Raw genomic sequence first — 21,536 nt, 5'->3', positions numbered from 1 at the left:
AAAGGACAATATAGTGAGTTGTAAGCCAGGTTTCAGAAATTAGGACAAGTTAGGCCAAGCAGCTAAGGTCATTCATTTCGATTCACCTGATATCAACTTCCACAATAAGAGAAATAACTCCTAGAAGGAAATAAACTTGCTAATCTCTATGGCAAAGGCCAATGTATATGTGCCCTATTCTCTTTCTCATCATCACTCCTCTACCCAACATGAGATAAACAGTATTAGCATAACATTTTCCAGAGATGTCTTTGTACCAGTTGACACACTTACCTAATAAATGGTGCCCTAGGATTTCCATTTTCATCTAATTCATAAAGTTTATCTGCTCGCAGGCCATCAGCAACAAACAGCACTAATCTTTTCGCTGGAGGAGGCAATGGCGTAAACTGAGGAGTCATTCCATGAACCAAAGGAGATGTAAAATAAATGTCAAAGATAGAGGCGAAGAACACCAAATGTATAAGCAATCCCAAAATAATGTACAGCAGCATATCCCGTGTAACTAATCTTCAAGAAAAACTGAAAAGAGGGAACAAAATTAAATTTGGGTAAGCCTTAGTGCAATCATATATATTTTCACTTATTTTGATGACTACATATAGATTGTATATTTTAAAATATTACATAACACAGCTTCACCTTTATTTATGATGGTAACAAGCATTATTTAATAATGAGATAATACAGAAATAAAATATGATAAAGTACACTCAAGCAAAAAGTTCAAGTATCATAATTAGCACCAATAAACTATTTATAATAAACTTAAATGCATACTAAGCTCATAAAAACTAACATAGGATCAAAAAACAAAGAAAGAATTAAATGAGTCCTAAAATGAGTTAGGGTTCAGTCAAGTCAAATCCTGTATAAGATAGAAAATATAACTCATGGTGGTCTTGGTTACCCATGTGACAACCATTGATATTCTCAGAATTTAACATTTTTTTTTTTTAACATTATTTAACTATTTGTGCTTCTTTTTTTTTTTTTTTGACTTTTGGTTATCAGCTCAGGACAGTTTTAGCTTCTCTTGACTATCACCAAGTTGAGCAGACAACATGCATTTTGTCCATTTATTCGGGGAAGGAAAAAGTAGTTAAATTTCATCTTTGCTTCAGAAGATTTACACTCATTAAGGGAACACTTTATTTTAGTTCCCTGAAGCAATACAAAAAAGCAGAGGGTTACATTCATTCATTCAGTAAAAATGTTCTGTGCACGTATTACACGCATAATTGTGTGCTGGGGAACTACAGAGACCACCAAAGTGACACAGTCACAAATCTGATGAGCTTACAAATACTTAGGGAAGGAAAACTAAGCAATGTGAAACATTTAAATAACACATTTAAAGTATACCATTAACTGCCTAAATCAATGGGAGTCCAGGGGAGTGCTTTTCAAGCCAGTCTGCAATTTGCTTTTGTTGATGAATCTCTATCCAGATTATAAATAACAGCAAAGTACTCTAACTTGTCCTTGTAATGTAACTGCATTAGTTATACATAGTGACGCTTGGCTGAAAAACACTAAACATGAGTTAATTTAATTACAGATACATCTTATTCTTCCTGGCCTGAAGAAGTACATTATGAAAGGAAAGGGTGGCAAAATATCCTGCAAAAAAACTGAAACATTGGGGAAAAAACCTTATCAAAGTCAAGCATATAATAAAATAATAAAATAAAATAGAGAAAATGGTCAAATTATGGGCCACTTTTTTCTTGGGAGAATCAAGAGTCAACTAAATATCAAAGATATTCCACAAATTATGAAAGTCCCTTACTGAGTAGATGCTATTCTGCAATCTAAGGCAACACTCTCAGAATAAATATGTATTTTCCTTATGAGCTTTGACCACATAGCAACTCCCATCTTAATAATAGCAATCTGATTATAAAAATAAAATCACTGTGGTAAGTTTGGAAATATAGAAAAATTACCTACAATTCTACTACCTAAAGAAAAATCTGTTCACAGTTTCTTACAATTTTTATCCTATCTACATTTTTATAGAGGCTCACAATTTTATATAGATCTTTTCCTTTATTATACATTAACATTTCTGTTATTTAAAAAAAAAACCACCTTTTCCTACACATCATTTACCATTACCATAACTCTATTCTATGGGTGCATTTTAATTTTCCTGATCACCCCCATATTGTTAAGCAGGTTTTTACTATTAAAAGTATCGATGTGATTAATCTAAATTTATATATAATTTTTATGTTAATTTTTCAGACATTTCACATTATGTGCTTAAGATACTACCTATAAGTACAGTCACTGAATCAAAGGCTATGAACATCTTTAAGGACTTTGATATGCTATATATGGAAATAATTGTTTCAGCTGAATACTGATTCTCCTAATGATAAATTAATTAAACACTTGCAATATATATTTCTCTTGCTTATCTCACAAGCCCTCCTTCAAATACACACAGTACAACAAACTAAATTTGATGAATTAAAAATGAGACATTAAGCAGAATATTCTAAAGGACAAGATTTCAAACACGGAAATTATTATTAATATCAGTGTTTCAAGAGAGGAGGGTGTGGTCAACATTATCAGATACACTTAAAGACTGGAGTAAGAGCAGGGAAGCAAACTGAAGTCCTTGTTAACCTTACTGAGGAATTTCAACAGAGTAGTGAGAGGTAAGCCCCATGAACGTGCTTGCTCGAAAGTAAATGGGAGGTCAGGGAGGGAAAGACAGTGGGATGAGTACAGCTCTTTGGGAGAATGCTAAGTCTCAAGAAAAGTTCTTTGCTTAAATGAAAATTGATGTATGGCCAATAGAGGGTTTTCCTCAGCTAGGATACACTAGATCTGTGTGCTGAGGAATGATTTCAAATGTAGGAAGAAATTAATGCTGCAACAGAAAGGTGGAGTAACTGCAGGAGTTAAAAATCCTTGTGAAAGCAAGAAGAGCTGGAGCCTACAGCACAGTGGAGCAGCTGGACCACCCTGTTGTGCCTGGGACACACCGCCCCCCCCACCCCCCGCTTTGGGCACTGGAAGTCTTGCATCCAGGGAAACAGCTCAGTTCCAAGTGAACTATCTCTGGGCTCTTCAGTTGGCTCTTCCCATGGCGGGCTCCTTCTTATTTTTCACACCATCTTCTCAAATGTCGCCTCCTCAAGGTTTCTACACCACCCTAAAGTAGACCCTTTCCTCATTTTACCTGATTTAAACAATGACACACTCTGTATTTATTGTTGAAATTTACTTAGCGATTCTCTTCTGCTAGAATATAAGCCCCATAAGGCTTGATATCTTGTTCACCACTGTTATGTCCTACCTACTGAGAAAGTAGGCGCTCAATGTTTTTTAAGGAACTTATTAAAGTGAATGGCAAAGTAATTTTGGCTAAAATGAATCCTACTTCAACAACATTTATTCAAAACCTACTATTTTGCAAGTATTATGCTCAGCAACAGAATTTGAAAAGTGAATAGACATGGACCACATGTCCGTGTTGAATACGCATGACCACATGTTTTAGTAGGACCACAAAGAACGAGGCAAAGAACCTAGCCAAAGCAAGGAAAGTCTTTGAAGATATATGGGATATTAGGCAATCAAAAGATGTATGCAAAAATACAATATCTAGTAGCCCACTTTTCAATGCTAACAAGGAGCCCTGTGATAATTCTCTCAGATCCAAAAAATTACCTACTAATGTATGTTTTTAACCATTTTTTAAATATATGCATATTAAATAAAAATTACCACTAGTTCATACAATTGTTTTTCTTTTGAGTATAAGGGTTCTTGTTATAATACATTCCACTTATTTAGAGTTAATTATTCTAAGGTCAATAGCCTTACTAAATTTTTTCTGACGCACTCTAATGAATGGCATCTATTTTTTAATTCTTCAATCAACTTTATTAAAGTATAATTTATATACAAAAATGGACATTTTACATTTTATAAGTTTTGACCAATATATACATTCATATAACCAACCACCAGAATCAAGATATAGAATATTTTTATCATTCCAAGAAGTTCCCCCATGTTCCTCTGCAGTCAAACCCTGTCCCCACAGCTCTGACCATAAGCAATCACTGCCTTCTGTGATGCAAGATTAATTTTTAGCATTCTGAAGTGTCACTGAGATGGAATCATGCAGTATGTACTTTACTGTATCTGCTTTCATTCAGTATTACATTTTTGAGATTCATGCACGGCTGTGATTCAGCTGTTTGTTCCTTTTTAATACCGAGAAGGATCCATTGTATGGATATACTACAAATTGTTTATCTATTCACCTCTTGATGGATATGTGAATTGTTTTCAGTTTTGGGCTATTATAAATAAAGCTTCTATGAACAGTAAATGACTTTGTGAATATATGCTTTCATTTCTCTTGAATAAATATGCAGAATTAGAATTGCTGGGTTAAATGGTAAGCAGATGTTTAAACGTATAAAAAGAACTACCAAACTTTTTCCAAACTGTTTAACACATCTACAAGCAATGTCTTTAAGTGTTTTAAAACTTTATTTTATTGACAATCTATAATTTGGCTATCAATGTCATTTTAGAATTTACTTTTATAGTAAGTATAATGTGCTTTATAATTTCTTATATATTGTTATAATGTTCCCCCCACTCTTGAGTATATTCAATTACAGTTAGTTAGTGGGAGTGTAGTGCTAACCTATTGTGGTTTTAATTTACCTTTCCCTGATGACCAATAACGTTGAGCAACTTCTCATGCATTTAATGAACTTTTTTTAATCCTCTTTTTTTTGCCCTTTTCACTTTTTAGACAGCGTTTTTCAAATAGCAGTACTTTTAAATTCTGATTAAGTTCAATTAATTTTCTTTTGGTGATTGTATTTTGTGTCCCACCTAAGGAATTTTTGTAAATGACAACACTTTAGTATAGATTTTTAACATTTTTATTTTCAAACAATTCCAAATTCAGAGAAAAATTGCGATAGTGGTATGAACATCCATACACCCCTTAGCCATATATATCTAACGTTAACATTTTTCCCACTTGCTTTATCATTTTCTCCCTCTTGCCTCTCTGGTCCCTGCCTCACCTCTTTAACTTACCCCTCCCATGTGTGCGGGTGGGAGGTTTGGGGTTGTGTGTGTGTCACATAATATTGTTTCTGAACCATGTGAAGATAAGTTACATACACTATGGCCCTTTACCCCTAAATACTTCAGTGTTTATTTCCTGAGAATAATGATACTCCCATATATACCTACAGTAGAGTTATCAACTTCAGTACACTCAACGTCAGTATTTTTATCTAATCTACCATCTATACTCCAAATTTTTGAAGTGTCCCAATAATATTCTTTATAGCATTTTTATAGCTTTATTGAGGCATATTTGGCCTATAATAAGCTGTATATATTTAAAGTGTGTAATATCACAGTCAAGATAGTGAACATACCCATAGCCCTCAAAAGTTTCCTCATGCCTCTGTGATTCATCCCTACATATTTCATTTTTTGATATTATTGTAAATGATATTTTTTATTTCAATTTCCCCTTGTTAGTTCTTAAATTACCACTGATTTTTATACATTCACTTTGTATCCTGGAACACTGAAAAATTATTAGTTATAGTAACTTTTATGTAGGTACCTTTTGATTTTCTAAAGAGATAACTATGTCACCTGTGAAAAAAGGACTTCTTAGCAATCTATACTTTTTTATTTATGTCTCACGCTTGTTGTACTGTCTAGGACCTCTAGTATAATGTTGAATAGGTGTAATAACAACAGAAATCCTTGCCTTGTTTCCAGTCTTAGGGTGAAAGTTGTCAGTTTTTCAGGTTTTGTAGATTCCCTTTCTTAAGTTAAAGAAGTTCCCTTTTACTCTCAATATGCAAAGAGTTTTAAACTGTGAATGAATGCTGGATTTTGTCAAATGCTTTTGTTGCATCTATTGAGATGATCATGATCATTCGGTTTTTCTCTTTTAGTCTCCCAATGTGGTGAATTACGCTGATTGAATTTCAAACGTTAAACCAAGTTTGCACTCCCAGAATAAACCCCATTTGATCATTAAGTATTATCCTTTCTATATACTATTGGATTTTATTTCCTGAAATACTATTTAGCATTTTAAAGTAATATTTATTAGAGATATTAGACTATAATTTTCTTTTTTCTCTGGTTTTGGTATCAGACAATGCATTGGGAAGTGCTGTTACCTCTTTTATTTTTTGGAAGAGTCTGTGTAGAATTTATATTATTTCTTCCTTTCTTGTGTAACAGAATTCACCAATGAAACCAATGGCAGAGTTTTCTTTGTTGGAAGGTTTTTAACTATAAATTCTTCATATACAGAGAGATGTTATGATTATTTACTACTTGTTGAGTGAGTTTTGGTAGTTGTATCTTTTAATTTGTCCATTTCATCCAAACTGTCAAATTTATTATTCCAAAATTATCCATAATATTCTATTCACTTATCCTTTTTTCTGTCATCTAGCTCAGGACCCCATCTATCAGGTATCATATTTAGTTATGCAAAGTAAGTCATTTTTCAAGTACTCAAATCATTTCAGTTAGATCTTAAACTCTATTTACAACTAAAGTACATACTGTATATATCTAGATGTACAGAAGCTCACACTGATTTAAATACTCCTCTTTACCATGGAAACCTGAGTACTCTCCTTTTCATGCTTATATATAAGGAAATATGTATATCACTTCTCACTTTCACTTGTATTTACAAATAACTCCCTGGACTTATGTTCTTTCTTTTCTCCATTGTTATTACACAACTCTTCTATATAAAGTATCAAAGTTTATGTGTCAAAGGATAATACAAATTTTCCACTACCCAAAACCTTACTGAAGTAGTGAAACAAAAATTGTATTTGAGAACTTTGACCCTGAAGCTGTAACAGCCAACATAAAAATCTAGCTCTGTTATATAGTGACAGTGGGATCCTAGTCAAGTCCCTACCTTGCACTCTCAAGCATCACTTCCTCAGGGACTATGCAGTCCAAATCAGAAGCCAAAATCTTTACTTCAGTTTACAATTATATGGCTATGACTCTGACTATTTGTAGTAATGTCTGCCTCTATCACTTAAAGCTGATTCCAGGACAGCAAGACAGGCTTTCTCCAGCACTCATCACAGTCCTGGGCACTTACTAAGGACTAATAAATGACTTACAATTATCATTTCAAAGGTAAATGTAATATGCAGGATAGCCACTAGAGGCTGCCTTGCTTCTCTATTTATTCCTCCTCCAGAACATACGCATGAACTGTGAAGATTCAGGATACTTAAAAACAACCACAACAACTTTTATGTTTAAGTCATTTACTATACATAAAATTTCGGTGATTCCAAAATATTATTCTTCACACACTACTTATTTTATTATTGCTAAGCACATGTAATTAAACAATATTATTATTTAATATTTCTGTTTTTAAAAAATCACTTTTTATTCAGATTTAGTGAAAAAGAAAACTTTGTCATGGATGAATCATTTGGAAACCACCAAAATAAATGAATAATTACTAAAAATTTTAAAATACACATAACCATATATCAATAAAAGTTATTTAGCTTATATCTGTGGGATGTTTACCACATGCTAAAAAACAATGTTAAAAAATTAGAATGTATAAAAATGTATAAAAAATTAGATACTTATAAAACTTTAAGTCAATGAAAAACTTGCATTTGAAATATTACTTGTGGTTATTTTAAGACTACTAAAGCAAAAAATAATTTTTTAAACATGAAAATGATTTAAGTGCTTGGAAAAAAGTGATCTTATATTTTCATCACTAAGATACAAACTTCAATGACTATCCATATTATTCAGTGAAACATTAGCTGTAAAGACCAAATTAATGCAGATCTTGCTAAGTAGAAAGAAAATTTCTCAACAATATTAATATCAAATTATTAAAAGTAGAGATCAGCAATTATTAATATTCTAGTATGTGCTATTTCTTAAACATTTTAAATTGGTAAGTAAACCTCTATGTATTGCGGAAGAGAAAAGTACTTACTGAGGAGACTGGCCAGTTGATTTGTTACGGGCTTGGAAGGTCACATAAACAAGTCCATGATTATAGGATACGAAGTAGAATCAGGAAACTACAGACGTGTTATAGGAAGCCAATCATGGAAGGACTTCTACATCCAACTCCTTACAACTCTCTGAGGAAACATATTTTAAATCTATTGATATTTTCAACTTTCATTTTAGAAATCAGACCTTAAATTAAAGATATTCCCTTTGGGGCCTACTACCTTAATTGCTTTTTCTGGCTGTAGCTACTAAACAATTGACAAGGGGTTTGTTTTGCTTTATTTTTAAAAGTCTGTCAAATGTTCTCCATATACTAGTATTACATTAATTGAGAACTGACTATAACATTTATTGTGTACTAGGTACCAGGTACAGTAACAAGCACATTCCTAATTCTATATACTTTCAGCATCCCCTCAACAGATGAGGGCTGAGAGAAGTCAAGTAACTATTTAAAAGCCTCACAGTAAATAATTGGCAGAACTGGGATATGAACTTTAGGCTCTTCAACCTAATAAGCACAATCCTCTAAGGGAAGACCCTAAGTGCAGGGACCCTAAATACAAAAGATTTCTAAAATTCCCCATTACAGAGATGGAAATATTGTACTATACAAACAACCCATTTCTAATCATGCCCTTTCCATGCCAGTCCCTAATCCCTTCCATTCCTCCATTCCAGAAATTGGTTCCATTTTCAGTCTCTCTGGCAAACTCAATAAGGAGCAGCAATCCTTTTAGCTAAGAAATATGTAACAGCATTGACTAGTTTGATACTATTTTTCTAAGATCCACGATTTTTTTTTCCATGCTTTTCTTCAATATATTATGGCTCACACACAAAAAAATTTAGAATTCAAACATTAGGAGCTAATGTTCTATAAAAAATACTTTGAATTCTTAGTATTAATAACATCAAAAACAACTTCTACCAAAAATAAAACGAAAACCCCAAAGCCTCATTCAAATGAAAAGTTTAGTTTACTGAGCCTGGGTAAACTGAAATTAAAGCCGACATTTAACTGTTGGTATACACTTACATGTAAACCAATAACCTGACCTAAGGCTATATAAGAACGCAATATTTTTATTTTTCCACAGACCTAAAGGATATACTTCACTGCTTCAATGTAACATAACTTACCTGATAATAATAATTATTGCCACCTCTATTTTGGTGCTTAAAGGAAGAACCTATGCAGAATGACAGGGAAATCTAAAAGTGCATAAGTGGCAAACTTTGTATACTGTGCTAACGTATTTGTATACTGTCCAATATATATATACTGTCCAAAGTATACTTTGTATAGTGTCCAAACTTAGTATACTGTGCTAACATTTGATAAAGGATATCAAAACTGTCAAAAGCAGCCAAGTTTCCAAATTTCTCAGTTCCACAGTCAGTACCTTGACTCCAGCCTAAATGTACAAGTCAGAAATGTTGCAAGGCATAGCGGAGAAAGAATGGCTATGGACATAAGAGAACTGACTTTAGTTCCTTTGAATACTTATTGATGGAGTTGACTTATCCGGGTCATTGAACGTCTCTAGGATTAAGTTTACTTTTCCCTCCACTGAGGGACTGCATTTGATATTTTGAAGCATCCCTGTGTATTAAATCCTGAGATTCTAACAGTTTGCTACTGAAGTCGAGGCTATCAGGGTATTCTCTGATCCACGCAAATCCAAACCTCTGAGTTCCATTTTCCATTTACTCTCTCCACCTCCCACACCCCACCCTATGGCATCCTGCCCTATCACTACTAACTCGGTGGCGAGAAGGCGCTCTCCTAGGCCTCCAGGGCAAACGGATACACGGCTGGGAAGGCAAGGAAGAGAAAGGAAGCCACATTCTGACTACAGCCCCTGCCCTGGGCACTTGCTACACGTGCGGAGAAAATGTCATCAACTGGTGGCACACAGCAGAAAAAGTGAAACGTGCTAAGGAAAAGTGAAGCATTTCGGCGGCGGGCGTGAGGCCACTTTCGGGGCCACCGCACCTCTCCCCCACTAGTCCCGGACTTTACCTGGGCTTATACAGGTCAGGCCTGATCTCAGAAATGGGGCCTCCTCACCGCGAAGGCGGGACCCAGCTCGAGGTCAGAGTTCCCCTCTATTCCCGAAAGGACATCCAAGAGAATGAATGTTCCTAAGCCACCGTCATAACCGCTCCTCAACCACGGAACGCCCCTGACACTTACCTGTTCAGAAGCTGCTCTCGCGATAATTCTTGGGTCAGCCCCCCGTAACTCCAGTCCCCGCCCCTTACCCACTTGGCCAATCAAAAAGGAGTGGGGGCGGGACTTTGTCTTTGAGCGTGGAGCGGGGCCCTCTATCTTTGCTCACTAGTGGGGAGAACGGGCGGGGCGGGGGCGGGGCTGGGGCGGGGAGAGGGGGCACGGCACGCGCCATTTCTCGCGAGACTGGGGACCAGGAAGACGCCTGCAGAGCCGGGCTGCTGCTGCAGCTGCGGCTGAGGCAGAGGGTGGTGCTGCTTCCAGACCGTTTGCCTCCGAGCCTGGGCCTGGTCTCCAAGTGAGGAGGCGGGACGTGGCCAATCCGGGGCCTTGGAGGTGCCCAGTGCCCGCTGAGGCTTAGTGGGGATTCAGGCTGCGGCCTGTCAGAGCCAGACAGGGAGGCGCCCACGCTCCTGACAGTATAAGATGGCGGCGATGGCGCCTGGAGGTGGTGGCGGCGGCGTGAATCCATTCCTCAGCGATTCGGACGAGGACGACGACGAGGTTTCAGGGACCGACGAGCGGCGGGCAGGACTTCGGCTGAGTTCCGGAGTCGGCCTAGATCCTGGCTCTGCGGACTCACTATCGCCTCAGGATCCTGTGGCCTTAGGGAGCAGTGCACGACCAGGGCTCCCTGGGGAGGCGTCGGCGGCTGCGGTGGCCCTGGGGGGCACCGGCGAGACCCCGGCCCGATTGTCAATTGATGCGATCGCGGCTCAGTTGTTGCGCGATCAATACTTGCTGACCGCCCTGGAGCTGCACACCGAGCTGTTAGAGAGTGGCCGCGAGCTCCCTCGGCTGCGCGACTACTTCTCCAATCCCGGCAACTTCGAGAGGCAGAGCGGGACCCCGCCGGGGTTAGGGGCGCCGGGGATCCCTGGAGCAGCCGGCGTTGGAGGCGCAGGAGGTCGGGAGCCGAGTACTACGTCGGGTGGGGGACAGCTCAGTAAGTGAACAACAGCCCTGTCACTCCGGCTGGACTGTTGGGATTGCAAGGGGTAGTTGTGGGGAGGGGTACTTCCGGGCGGATACTGAGTATGAGGAACATTAGAGAGTTGGGACGGGGGGTGATCTTCTGCGGTGGAAGCAAAAGGATCTGGCAGTGATCCAGCTCTTGGCTGGACTTGCACCTGCTCCTGGCTCCACTCTTGGTGTCGGGATCTACTAAATAGCCAGCGTTTCTAGTTCACTGGCTATTACGTGACCCCAGAAGACTCCCTTGCAACCTTGGTTTATCGCTTTAATCCTTTTTCCGTTTTCTCCAATCCCCTGAATCACCACTGCCTGGAAACAGTGTTCCTTAAATTGTTCGCAGTAATTATTTGACTCAAAGTCAAGAGAGAAAAGAATAGGAAATTTCTCTCCACGAAATCAGATCCACTTGAAGACCCTTTGTCTTTGGGATGACTTGCTCACTCAAAAATTAGGTTTTCTGTTGCATAAAATTTGTTCTGTTTAAATTCAGTTTAATTCCATTTCTGTTCCTTAATTTCAGTAGGTTTCCAAAATTACAGGAAGTCTAAGGAGCTGGCTAGGCAAGTTCTGCCTGCAGTGTATCTGCTGGTCTCACCACCTCACAGGCTTTTTTCTCTGCCTAAGTTAGGAATTAACTTTTTTACCTTGTTATAATCATTGTTAGCAGTATAGAGTAGTCGTTCACTTCATTCATCATATATTTATAAGCATTTCTTATGGCTTTATAACGTGCTGTCAAGGATGTATACTGTATTCCTAGGACCCACCCCTTTTGAGAGGCATCTTAGATTTTTTTCCCTTATTAATGGTATGGGGTGTTTTTGTGCGTTATGTGAGGCCAACTGGAATTTACTAACAAATGTTAAATATACAGTTTTAAAAGTGTAACCCAATTGATTATTTTTTGTCTATACTTTTTTTTTTTTTTTTGCGTTACGCGGGCTTCTCACTGCTGTGGCCTCTCGCGTTGCGGAGCACAGGCTCCGGACGCGCAGGCTCAGCGGCCATGGCTCACGGGCCCAGCCGCTCCGCGGCACGTGGGATCTTCCCGGACCGGGGCACGAAACCGTGTCCCCTGCATCGGCAGGCGGACTCTCAACCACTGCGCCACCACGGAAGCCCTGTCTATACTTTTAAATGGTGCCAGAGACTTATATTTCCTAACTTAGATGTAGTGAAAGTGCAAAGAGTGCACTTTCCATCAGGGTAAATACTGAGCATATTTCTCTCTTGAATATGGAACTTTCTCAGCAGGTGTAACTTCGTTGCTCAATATTATAGGATAATATTCCGTTTCTGGAAACGATTTTCTCATTGCTGACCTTTAAGACCATAAAATGTAACAAAGAGCAGTGTAACAAAATTGTTAGGTAGTTGGCTTTCTTTGTTTGGTTTCAGATTTTTGAACTATCTAATAATGATTTTCACCTGATAAGCTCTTACTACTTCCTCAAGACCCAGCTCAAATGTCATCTTTGTAAATGTTTCCCACACTCTCCAGGCTTGGTTGTTTGGTTCTTTCATTGTACTATTTTCAAACCTCAACCGTTGCTTTTAACTTTTTGTATTTGATTTGTTAACAGTATCATTTTTCTCCATTAGATAGTCAATTCTTAAGGGTCATCTTTATATTCCTCACAGTTTGTGCAGTTCGTGGCCTGTTGTTGAACATAATTAAATTGCATCTGCTGTGTTTTTCTACTATATAAATATAATGAAATGGGTTATTACTTACTTCATAACTTTATTCTATTTAATTTAAAAGAATTTATTATCCTGTTCACCCTACCTTATTATGGCGTGATATCACTGTTTATAGTGAAAATGTCTCTTAAAAACCTTTCGTATACAAATATATTTATAATTTAGACTAAATATTATAGAGGTGTCTTAGAGTAAAAATTGACTTCTAAATGCCTTTGCATTATACATTTTTATAGTTTCTTGAAATAACTTAAGTCCTGTGATCAAAAATCAAAATTTAACTACAATCAAATATTCATCTGCAGTTGTGCTTTTCTATTATCCTCATTTAATTGGACCTGTTTTGGGTATAACTCAAAAATATATAATTAAATAATATATTTTAGATAATGTATTTTCAAGTTAGTACAAAACAAATGAGCAGCAGGGAAAAAAATATCAAAATTATCCATAATCCAACCAGTGGTACTTGCCTTTTCTGTCTTTTCTATCCATATAATTTAGAAAGCAAAAATGGTTTTAAACTGTTTTATATAGCTTTATATTAGTTGACAGACACTAATTTTTACCATCAACTTTGAGGTAAAATTCCATACAATAAAATGTGCCCATTTCAAGTGTACAGTGTGATGAGTTTTGGAAAAAAAATTACTACTAGAAATAAAATACAAAACATTTTTATTGTCGCCAGAACTCCTTCATTTTCCTTTGCATTCAATATCCGAAGACCATCACTGACCACTGTAGAACACAATTTTCCAGTCTTGGCCTAGGCACTATCGAAACTTTGGGCCTGATAATTCTTTGTTGTTAGTGTCCTCTGCATTCTAGAATGTTTAACAGCATTGCTGGCCTCTCTGTCTGCTAGATACCAGTAGCAACCACCCCGACCCCATTCCCTAAGTTGTGACAATCAAAAAATGTCACCAGCACTGTCCAAGAAAGGGGAGGGCAAAATTTCCCCAATTGAGAACCACTTCCTTAGTTAAGTTTTGTCTATTTTAAAATTTCATATAAATGCAGTTCTGGAGCATATAGTCTTTTCTGTCTGGCTTCCTTTGCTCAGTAAAATGTTTTTGAAATTTATCCAAATAATGTTTTTATGTGTATTAATAGTTCATTCCTGTTTTGGTTTATCCATTCATCTGTTAGCCATTTGTGTTTTTTCCATTTTTGGCCTGTATGAATAAAGCTGCTATGAACAGTCTTGTATAAGTTTTGCCTGGACATATGTTTTCATTTCTTTTGGGTAATACCTAGGAATAGAATTCCTGGGTCATATACTTAGTATATATTTAAATTTGTAAGAAACGGTCAAACTGTTTTTACAAAATGGTTGTATCATTTAATATTTCCATCACCAGTGTATGAGAGTTTCAATTTCTATACATCCCCCAAACACTTGGTATTTTCAGGCTTTTTATTTAACTCATTCTAGTGAGAGTGCTGTGGTATTTCATTGAGGGCTAGTGATGCTGAGCTATTTCTTCTGAGCTTTTTGCCATTGGGTGTGTGTGTGTGTGTGTGTGTGTGTGTTGCCATTAATGTATCTTTTGTGAAATGTCTCTTCCCAGCTTGTTATTGAGTTATAGTTCTTTATATATTCTGGACCCACGTCCTTTATCAAGTATGTGTTTTGCAAATGTTTTCTCCCAGTATGGTTTGCCTTTTCATTTTTTAATAATGGGTCTTATGAACAAAGGTTTTTAATTTTATCAAGTCCATTTAATTGGGTTTATTCCTTAATGATTTGTGCTCTTTGTGTCCTAAATAAGAAATATTTGCCTATCCTAAGGTTGCAACAATTTTCTTGTGTATTTTCTTCTAGAAGTTTTATAGTTTTAGCTTTTAAATTTAGGCCTATGATGGCATCAGAAAAAGAAGAAATATTTCTTAAATATTCCTCCTATAAACGTGCAGATATTTATAGCACAAACTTTAGTATAGCTTAACTGCAAGTGCATTGTGTATGTCAAAATATCAGTGCATTTAAATGTCTTGATACAGTCAGAAAATAGATAAATGCTAAAAGAAGTCTGTAAAACTGTGGTTAGTACCATGTTTTGAAGATTTTGACTAAGCTCCTAATCACACAAATTCTGTTTTAGAGATTCTAAGGATGAATCCTTCTTTAGGACCAGACTACTGTCTGTTTTAAGGCCCTCTATGTTCAGTTCTAGCATGTCAGCTGTTGCTAGTTCGGTTATGACTTTATAATACTCAATAAGTACTTTTTGGTTAATTATAAAGAGTATAAAGATTGATAGTATGATTATCTAAAACATTAAATTATTTTTATTTGTTTTTATGTATTTTTTGATGTGTGTCTGATCTGAAAATTCATAAAACTTCAGAATAATACATGTATAGTCAAAAGTAGTTTTCTTTAAAGATGTCTAAAAGCAATTTAATTTTGTAAGATTTACTAAATTGTTTACCCAAAAGTCTGTTGACCTCGGTTAATACTAGTATAGTGGTGGTTTTAAAATACTGTAAGAAGTCTTCATACTATATTTAATCTTTTTTCTTGATTAGAAGAGTAGTCTATATTTATAAAACATTCAAAAATTAAAAGAATTATAGCTTTATAATTTTGATGTTTTCAGTAGAAGAATTTAAAATGAGCTCTAATGAAGTCTCAGTGTTTGATAAATTGTTGCAGCATCACTGTGATGTTCCTACTAGATCCATTTGTTAAACTAATTAGATCTTTTGTATTTCGTTTTACTTGGTTGAATATATACACACATTAATTATATATTTTTCCCTGTATTTTTGCCAATTGAGCCAATTTGGTAATTGTTTTGCTTTCCAATTAGATTGCAAGATAAAACTTGTGCCAATGCCATTGATTAGCAGTGAACAGATTGTAGTATCTTATCCGGAGGACTGCTGGTTCCACCCTAAGCCTTAGAGTTCTAATCAAAATTGGACTGTAATTGCTTAGGATGAGCCAGTTCTTTGTAGAGACAGTAGGTGGTCAAATAACTTATGCCTTTCAATGATGGATTTCTTTTATTCTGTATTTATCATCCTTTCAAATTTTTGTAAGGCTGCTTATCAGGAGGTATTTATGATTGAATTTAATAATTTAACTTGTGAGCCTACAGACTTCTTGAGTCATCTTTCTCCTTTTTAAAATTTTCTGTTTCATTACCTTGCCTATCTTTTCTCAAAACTCTGAAAGAGTACATATCTCACTGTGCTCTGTTCCTTTCTTAGTATCACCTGTGCTGTATGATTACCGTCTTCCAGAGTTCCCATCTCTTCTGCTTTACAAAGTACAGTAGTTCCTCCCTGTTAGGTTGGAATTGGGTTTAGTGCTTCCTCTGGCTTCTAACAGGAGAGTATCAAGAGAATATTTCTAAAATTTATTAGGTTCACTGCTTTTAGCTGAATGAGACTTCCTACTATTGTCTGGACCATATAGATTCCTAAATTTATCGCTTACATGACTGTCATTTTTTTGCCTATGCATTTCAGTAGCTTCAAACTTATTAATTCTTGTGGAAAATTAGTCAGATATTTTCGTTGCCTAGAACAGTGACGAGTATAGTTGGTATTCAATATTTTACATTGATCAATACATTTATTAAACTGTGATCAACTAAGGATTGTAGGAATCCAAGAGAAGTTTAGTGTATGTCGTTGAGTTTATGTTCTTGATGGAGAGGCAAGAAAGTGAGGGTAAAGAGAAGATAATGTTTATTTTATGTTTTGCCTTGTTTAAAACATCATCTGGGAACATGCTTACCATTATCTGGCTCACCAATTAATAAAGAGATTTTAAAATGCAGTATGATGTTTCAAGCCATTGTGGTACATAGTTTAAAAGGAAGCAAGATAGGGGCATTAATCAGGGGAAACAGGCCTTATTTCTGTCAAAAATTAAACTTACACTTTCTACTTTAGGGGTGATCTTCAGAATGTATGGTTATCTGTTTCTTTGCTTGTTTTTTTAAAAACATTTGTTGGAAAAAACGTTCCAGGATTAGTGTAATTTTCATTTTGTTTAGTATATTTAGGTCAAAAACTAAATTCGGTTTATTTGTTTTTATATGATGGCTTTTAATTGTGCCCACCCCCTTAACTCCCATGGTTTTAGGATGATTAACTGAAAAAGAACACTTACCTTGATCTAAAAATACAGTCTACTTATATCTAAATTACAAATATCGATTGAGATGGGTCTTAAATATTAATAGCCTATTTTTTTTCTTTCAGGTAGTTGTTTTTATTGGCTTCTACCTATAAGTACTGTGAGAGTTGATGATAAAATGTGGTTTCTAAATTATTTATACTAAAAACATACTTGTTGATGCTTAAGTGAATTATGTTTTGCTGTTTGGCTATAATTTGAACACAGCTCCTCTTTGGTTGATTTTTGGGGGTTTTGCATTAGTTTAGGATTGATCTACTTCAACTCCCTTATCATATGAGTGTTTGTTTCAATATTACAATTAACTTTTTTTTGAGATCTAATTGTCATATGACATTTTATTAGTTTTAGGTGTCCAACATAATGATTTGATATATGTCTATATTGTGAAATGATTACCACAGTAAGTTTAGTTAGCAACCATCACCACACAAAGTTACAATTTTTTTTCCTGTATGAGAACTTCTAAGATCTACTCTCTGAGCAACTTTCAAATACACAAAACAGTCTTGTTAAGTATGGTCACTATGCTGTACATTCCATCCCCAAGACTTGTTTATCTTAAAATTGGAAATTTGTACCTGCAATTAATTTCTTTTAACATCTTTATTGGAGTGTAATTGTTTTACAGTGTTGTGTTAGTTTCTGCTCTATAACAAAGTGAATCAGCTATATGTATACATATATCCCCATATCCCCTCTCTCTTGTGCCTCCCTTCCACCCTCCCTATCCCACCCCTCTAGGTGGTCACAAAGCACCGAGCTAATCTCCCTGTGCTATGCAGCTGCTTCCCACTAGCTATCTGTTTTACATTTGGTAGTGTATATATGTCAATGCTACTCTTTCACTTCGTCCCAGCTTACCCATCCCTCTCCCTGTGTCCTCAAGTCCATTCTCTACGTCTGCATCTTTATTCCTGTCCTGCCCCTAGGTTCATTAGAACCATTTTTTTTTTTTTTTAGATTCCATATCTTTGTGTTAGCATAGGGTATTTGTTTTTCTCTTTCTGACTTACTTCACTCTGTATGACAGACTCTAGGTCTATCTACCTCACTACAAATAACTCAATTTCATTTCTTTTTATGGCCGAGTAGTATTCCATTGTATATATGTGCCACATCTTCTTTATCAATTCATCTGTTGATGGACACTTAGGTTGCTTCCATGTCCTGGCTATTATAAATAGTGCTGCAGTGAACATTGTGTATACCTGCAATTAATTTTTTTTAACATCTTTATTGGAGTATAATTGTTTTACAATGGTGTGTTAGTTTCTGCTTTATAAGAAAGTGAATCAGTTATACATATATCCCCATATCTCTTCCCTCTTGCGTCTCCCTCCCTCCAATTAATTTTTAAAGTGGTTGCTGGCCTCCATTTCGCTGGAGCATGATAACTCTCTAATTCCGCATATGCATATGGTTTCTACAAACTAAGGACATCTGCCCAGGAAATCTGAACAAGTTGAATGTAAATTGTCTAATTCACTTTAAAAATAGATTCTTCAGATTTCTGAGAAATGAATACCTGATATAATTGAATACAGCAATGGTATTTACTAAGATTCAGCAAAAGATAACACTTAACTATAACAGGATCAAGAAGACTGTCCTAGAGCTGATATATTTGGATTATAGCAAGCTACATGACAGATCTCTCACACTGGTATGAATAAAATAGAGAAATATGGGCTTGGTAAAAGAGTAGCCGTGGAAAGATGTGTAACTGATAAAAACAACAGTAGGTCTGTGCCAGTCTATACCATCTATACTTTTGAACTTGGCCCATTTTTTTTAAAAAAAATTATTTATTTATTTATGGCTGTGTTGGGTCTTCGTTTCTGTGTGAGGGCTTTCTCTAGTTGTGGCAAGCGGGGGCCACTCTTCATCGCGGTGCGTGGGCCTCTCACTATCGCAGCCTCTTTTGTTGCGGAGCACAGGCTCCAGACGCGCAGGCTCAGTAATTGTGGCTCACAGGCCCAGTTGCTCCGCAGCATGTGGGACCTTCCCAGACCAGGGCTCGAACCCGTGTCCCCTGCATTGGCAGGCGGACTCTCAACCACTGCGCCACCAGGGAAGCCCTTGGCCTATTTTTTGAAGACCACTCAACTTGTAGTACTGATATCTGATCCTCAGTATAGCTCTGTTACCTTGGGTAAATTACTTAGCCTTTTTTGCGGTACGCGGGCCTCTCACTGCTGTGGCCTCTCCCGCTGCAGAGCACAGGCTCCGGACGCGCAGGCTCAGCGGCCATGGCTCACGGGCCCAGCTGCTCCGCGGCATGTGGGATCCTCCCAGACCGGGGCATGAACCCGTGTCCCCTGCATCGGCAGGCGGACTCTCAACTACTGCGCCACCAGGGAAGCCCTAGAGCCTTCTTATTCTGTGTAAAGCATAGTAATCATTTCTGTCCACTGCTAGTTATAGGGTTTTAATGAAGTTTACATGAGGGTATATATGTGAGAGGACTTCAAAAACTCATTTTATAGTTACTTCTTTCTTTTATAAGAAAAAATATATGAAGCAATGAGGGAAAACTAGATCAGATTTGCTGATGATAAAAGACTGAGAAAGATAGGTGATGTCTGCTAGTACTAATTTGTAGGATTAAATGGGACTAATGGGTATATGGCATCCTAATTAAAATAATCGTTTAAAAAACGTACTGGGAACATTTGTACTTGAAATTCACAGGAAAGTTTGATAGCATTTCTTTTTGAGTAGCCACCATAAATTAGATCAAAGAAGTCTGCTCATTTTAAGGGAAAAAGCTGTATAGCATAGTGAGTTAAGAGCACAGTTTGGAGTCAGACTACCTGGCTTGGATCCTGTTTCTGCTACTTTTTTATCCTTGTGACTTTGAATAAGTAACTTAATCTCTCAATGCCTCAGTCTCTTCATCTAAAAATGAGGATAACGGTACCTACCTCATAGAGCTGTTGTGAGAGTCAGCTGAATTAGTATTTATTATCATTTGCAGTAAGTCTGTATAAGTGTAAAATAAATTATGAAAAGGCAAACATTGGATTTAGGATTTTGTAATGGTTCATTAAAACCTACTACCGTACAGTTAATGCATTGTATTTTCCTAAGGCATTGTACCTACATTTTTATAGATGTGTTTAATCACATTCATGTAAGTTATTTTTAAATATAATTTCTTTTTGTGTTCTTCTTAGACAATGGTTACTTACTCAATTTTATAACTAATGGATGGCCAGAAAAGGTTTTTTTTCCCTTTATTTATTTTTGTTTTGGAACTTAATAATAGTTTTAAAAAATCAATATATGTTGCCATCTACAGAACAAATACTTTAAAAGCAAAGAAGAGCAGAGGTAGACAGAGTGAAGTAAGAAAGAGATTACAGACCAGAAACAAGCTCAAGGAGTCTTTTGTATAGGAAAAAGAGTCAAATCAGTGTGGGAAGGGTAGGCTATTCAATAAATTTTTCTCCTTCTAGAGGGAAATTATTTCTTTACCTCCTACCATACACATACACACACAGACACACAAAAACAAAGTCTCCAAATGAATTAAAATACTAAATGTGGGAAATAGAACTTGAAAACTTTTGGAAGAAAATATCAAAACATATTTATGACCATGAGGTGAGGATTTCTTAGACATAAAAATTGTACATTTTAAAGTAAGAGATTGATATATTTGTATCAAAATTAAAATTCCTGTATGTAAAAAGCTAACATAAAGTAAAAGACAAGCCACAGACTAGGAGTACATATTTGCCATATACATATAACAGTCAAAAAGTATTTCAAATTTAGAATCTGTATAGAATGCCTATAAATTAAGAGAAGGAAAAATAACCTAATGAAAAATAGGCAAAGGATAAAAATAGGTAATTCAAAAAGAAGCAAACCAATAAAAAGTTGCTCAAATTCACTAGTAATCAGGGAAATGCATTTCACAATACCCAGCCTTTTGGCAAAAATGAAGATGTCTGACAACTCTTAGTATTCCTGATATGGAGGAAGCAGGCACTCTTGTGCTACCAGTAGAAGTGTCGATACAACTACTTTGAAGAATATTTTGATAAAATCTAGAAAAGTTGAAGATGTGCACACCCTTCAACCCAGCTTTTCCACGTGTAAGTATTTGAAACTTATGAGGGTGTGTAACGAGGTGTGTACAAGGTTGGAAACAGTCCTCTTGGCCATACATAATGGAAACATTAGTTATGGTATATTCATGAAATGGAAATCTTAGCAGCCTTTAATCAGATCTCGGGTCTGTTGTGGAGCATTACAGTTCTATACCATTATTTAAATTTTCAAACACATAAAACAATACTGTATATTATTTGTGGGTACTTGTATATGTATTATAGATATAAAAGCATCAGCTAGAGTCACACCAAATCCATTACTGTGATTGCCCTTGAGGAG

General features: G+C 36.3%; 2 protein-coding genes across 8 annotated transcripts in view; one reads left to right on the top strand and one right to left on the bottom strand.

Moving 5' to 3' along the window:
- PIGN (phosphatidylinositol glycan anchor biosynthesis class N) overlaps positions 1–10,179 on the bottom strand; it is a 110,994-nt gene extending 100,815 nt beyond the window's left edge. For both annotated transcript variants that reach the window (XM_029232635.1, XM_029232629.1), the window contains exons 1-3: positions 10,085–10,179; positions 8,036–8,186; positions 274–522 (exon numbers count right to left, since the gene is read on the bottom strand). In XM_029232635.1, the coding sequence (XP_029088468.1) occupies positions 274–494 (221 nt within the window). In that variant the 5' untranslated portion in view covers positions 495–522; positions 8,036–8,186; positions 10,085–10,179. The remainder of the gene's footprint in view (positions 1–273; positions 523–8,035; positions 8,187–10,084) is intronic.
- A 315-nt stretch (positions 10,180–10,494) lies between these two features.
- RELCH (RAB11 binding and LisH domain, coiled-coil and HEAT repeat containing) overlaps positions 10,495–21,536 on the top strand; it is a 120,002-nt gene continuing 108,960 nt past the window's right edge. For 3 of the 6 annotated variants that reach the window (XR_003793580.1, XM_029222998.1, XM_029223009.1), the window contains exon 1: positions 10,504–11,240. Coding sequence is in view for 4 of the 6 variants with exons in the window: in XM_029222998.1 (XP_029078831.1) it covers positions 10,721–11,240 (520 nt within the window). In the remaining 2 variants the exon portion in view is untranslated. Of the gene's footprint in view, positions 11,241–21,536 lie in introns of all 6 variants that reach the window. The other 3 variants (XR_003793579.1, XM_029223024.1, XM_029223014.1) reach the window with 2 other exon arrangements.

This window comes from Monodon monoceros, unplaced genomic scaffold, assembly GCF_005190385.1.
Source record: "Monodon monoceros isolate NGI ecotype Baffin Bay Population unplaced genomic scaffold, NGI_Narwhal_1 Super_Scaffold_1, whole genome shotgun sequence".
Classification (NCBI taxonomy): Eukaryota; Metazoa; Chordata; class Mammalia; order Artiodactyla; family Monodontidae; genus Monodon; species Monodon monoceros.
This window is presented reverse-complemented; position numbering and strand designations above follow the sequence as displayed.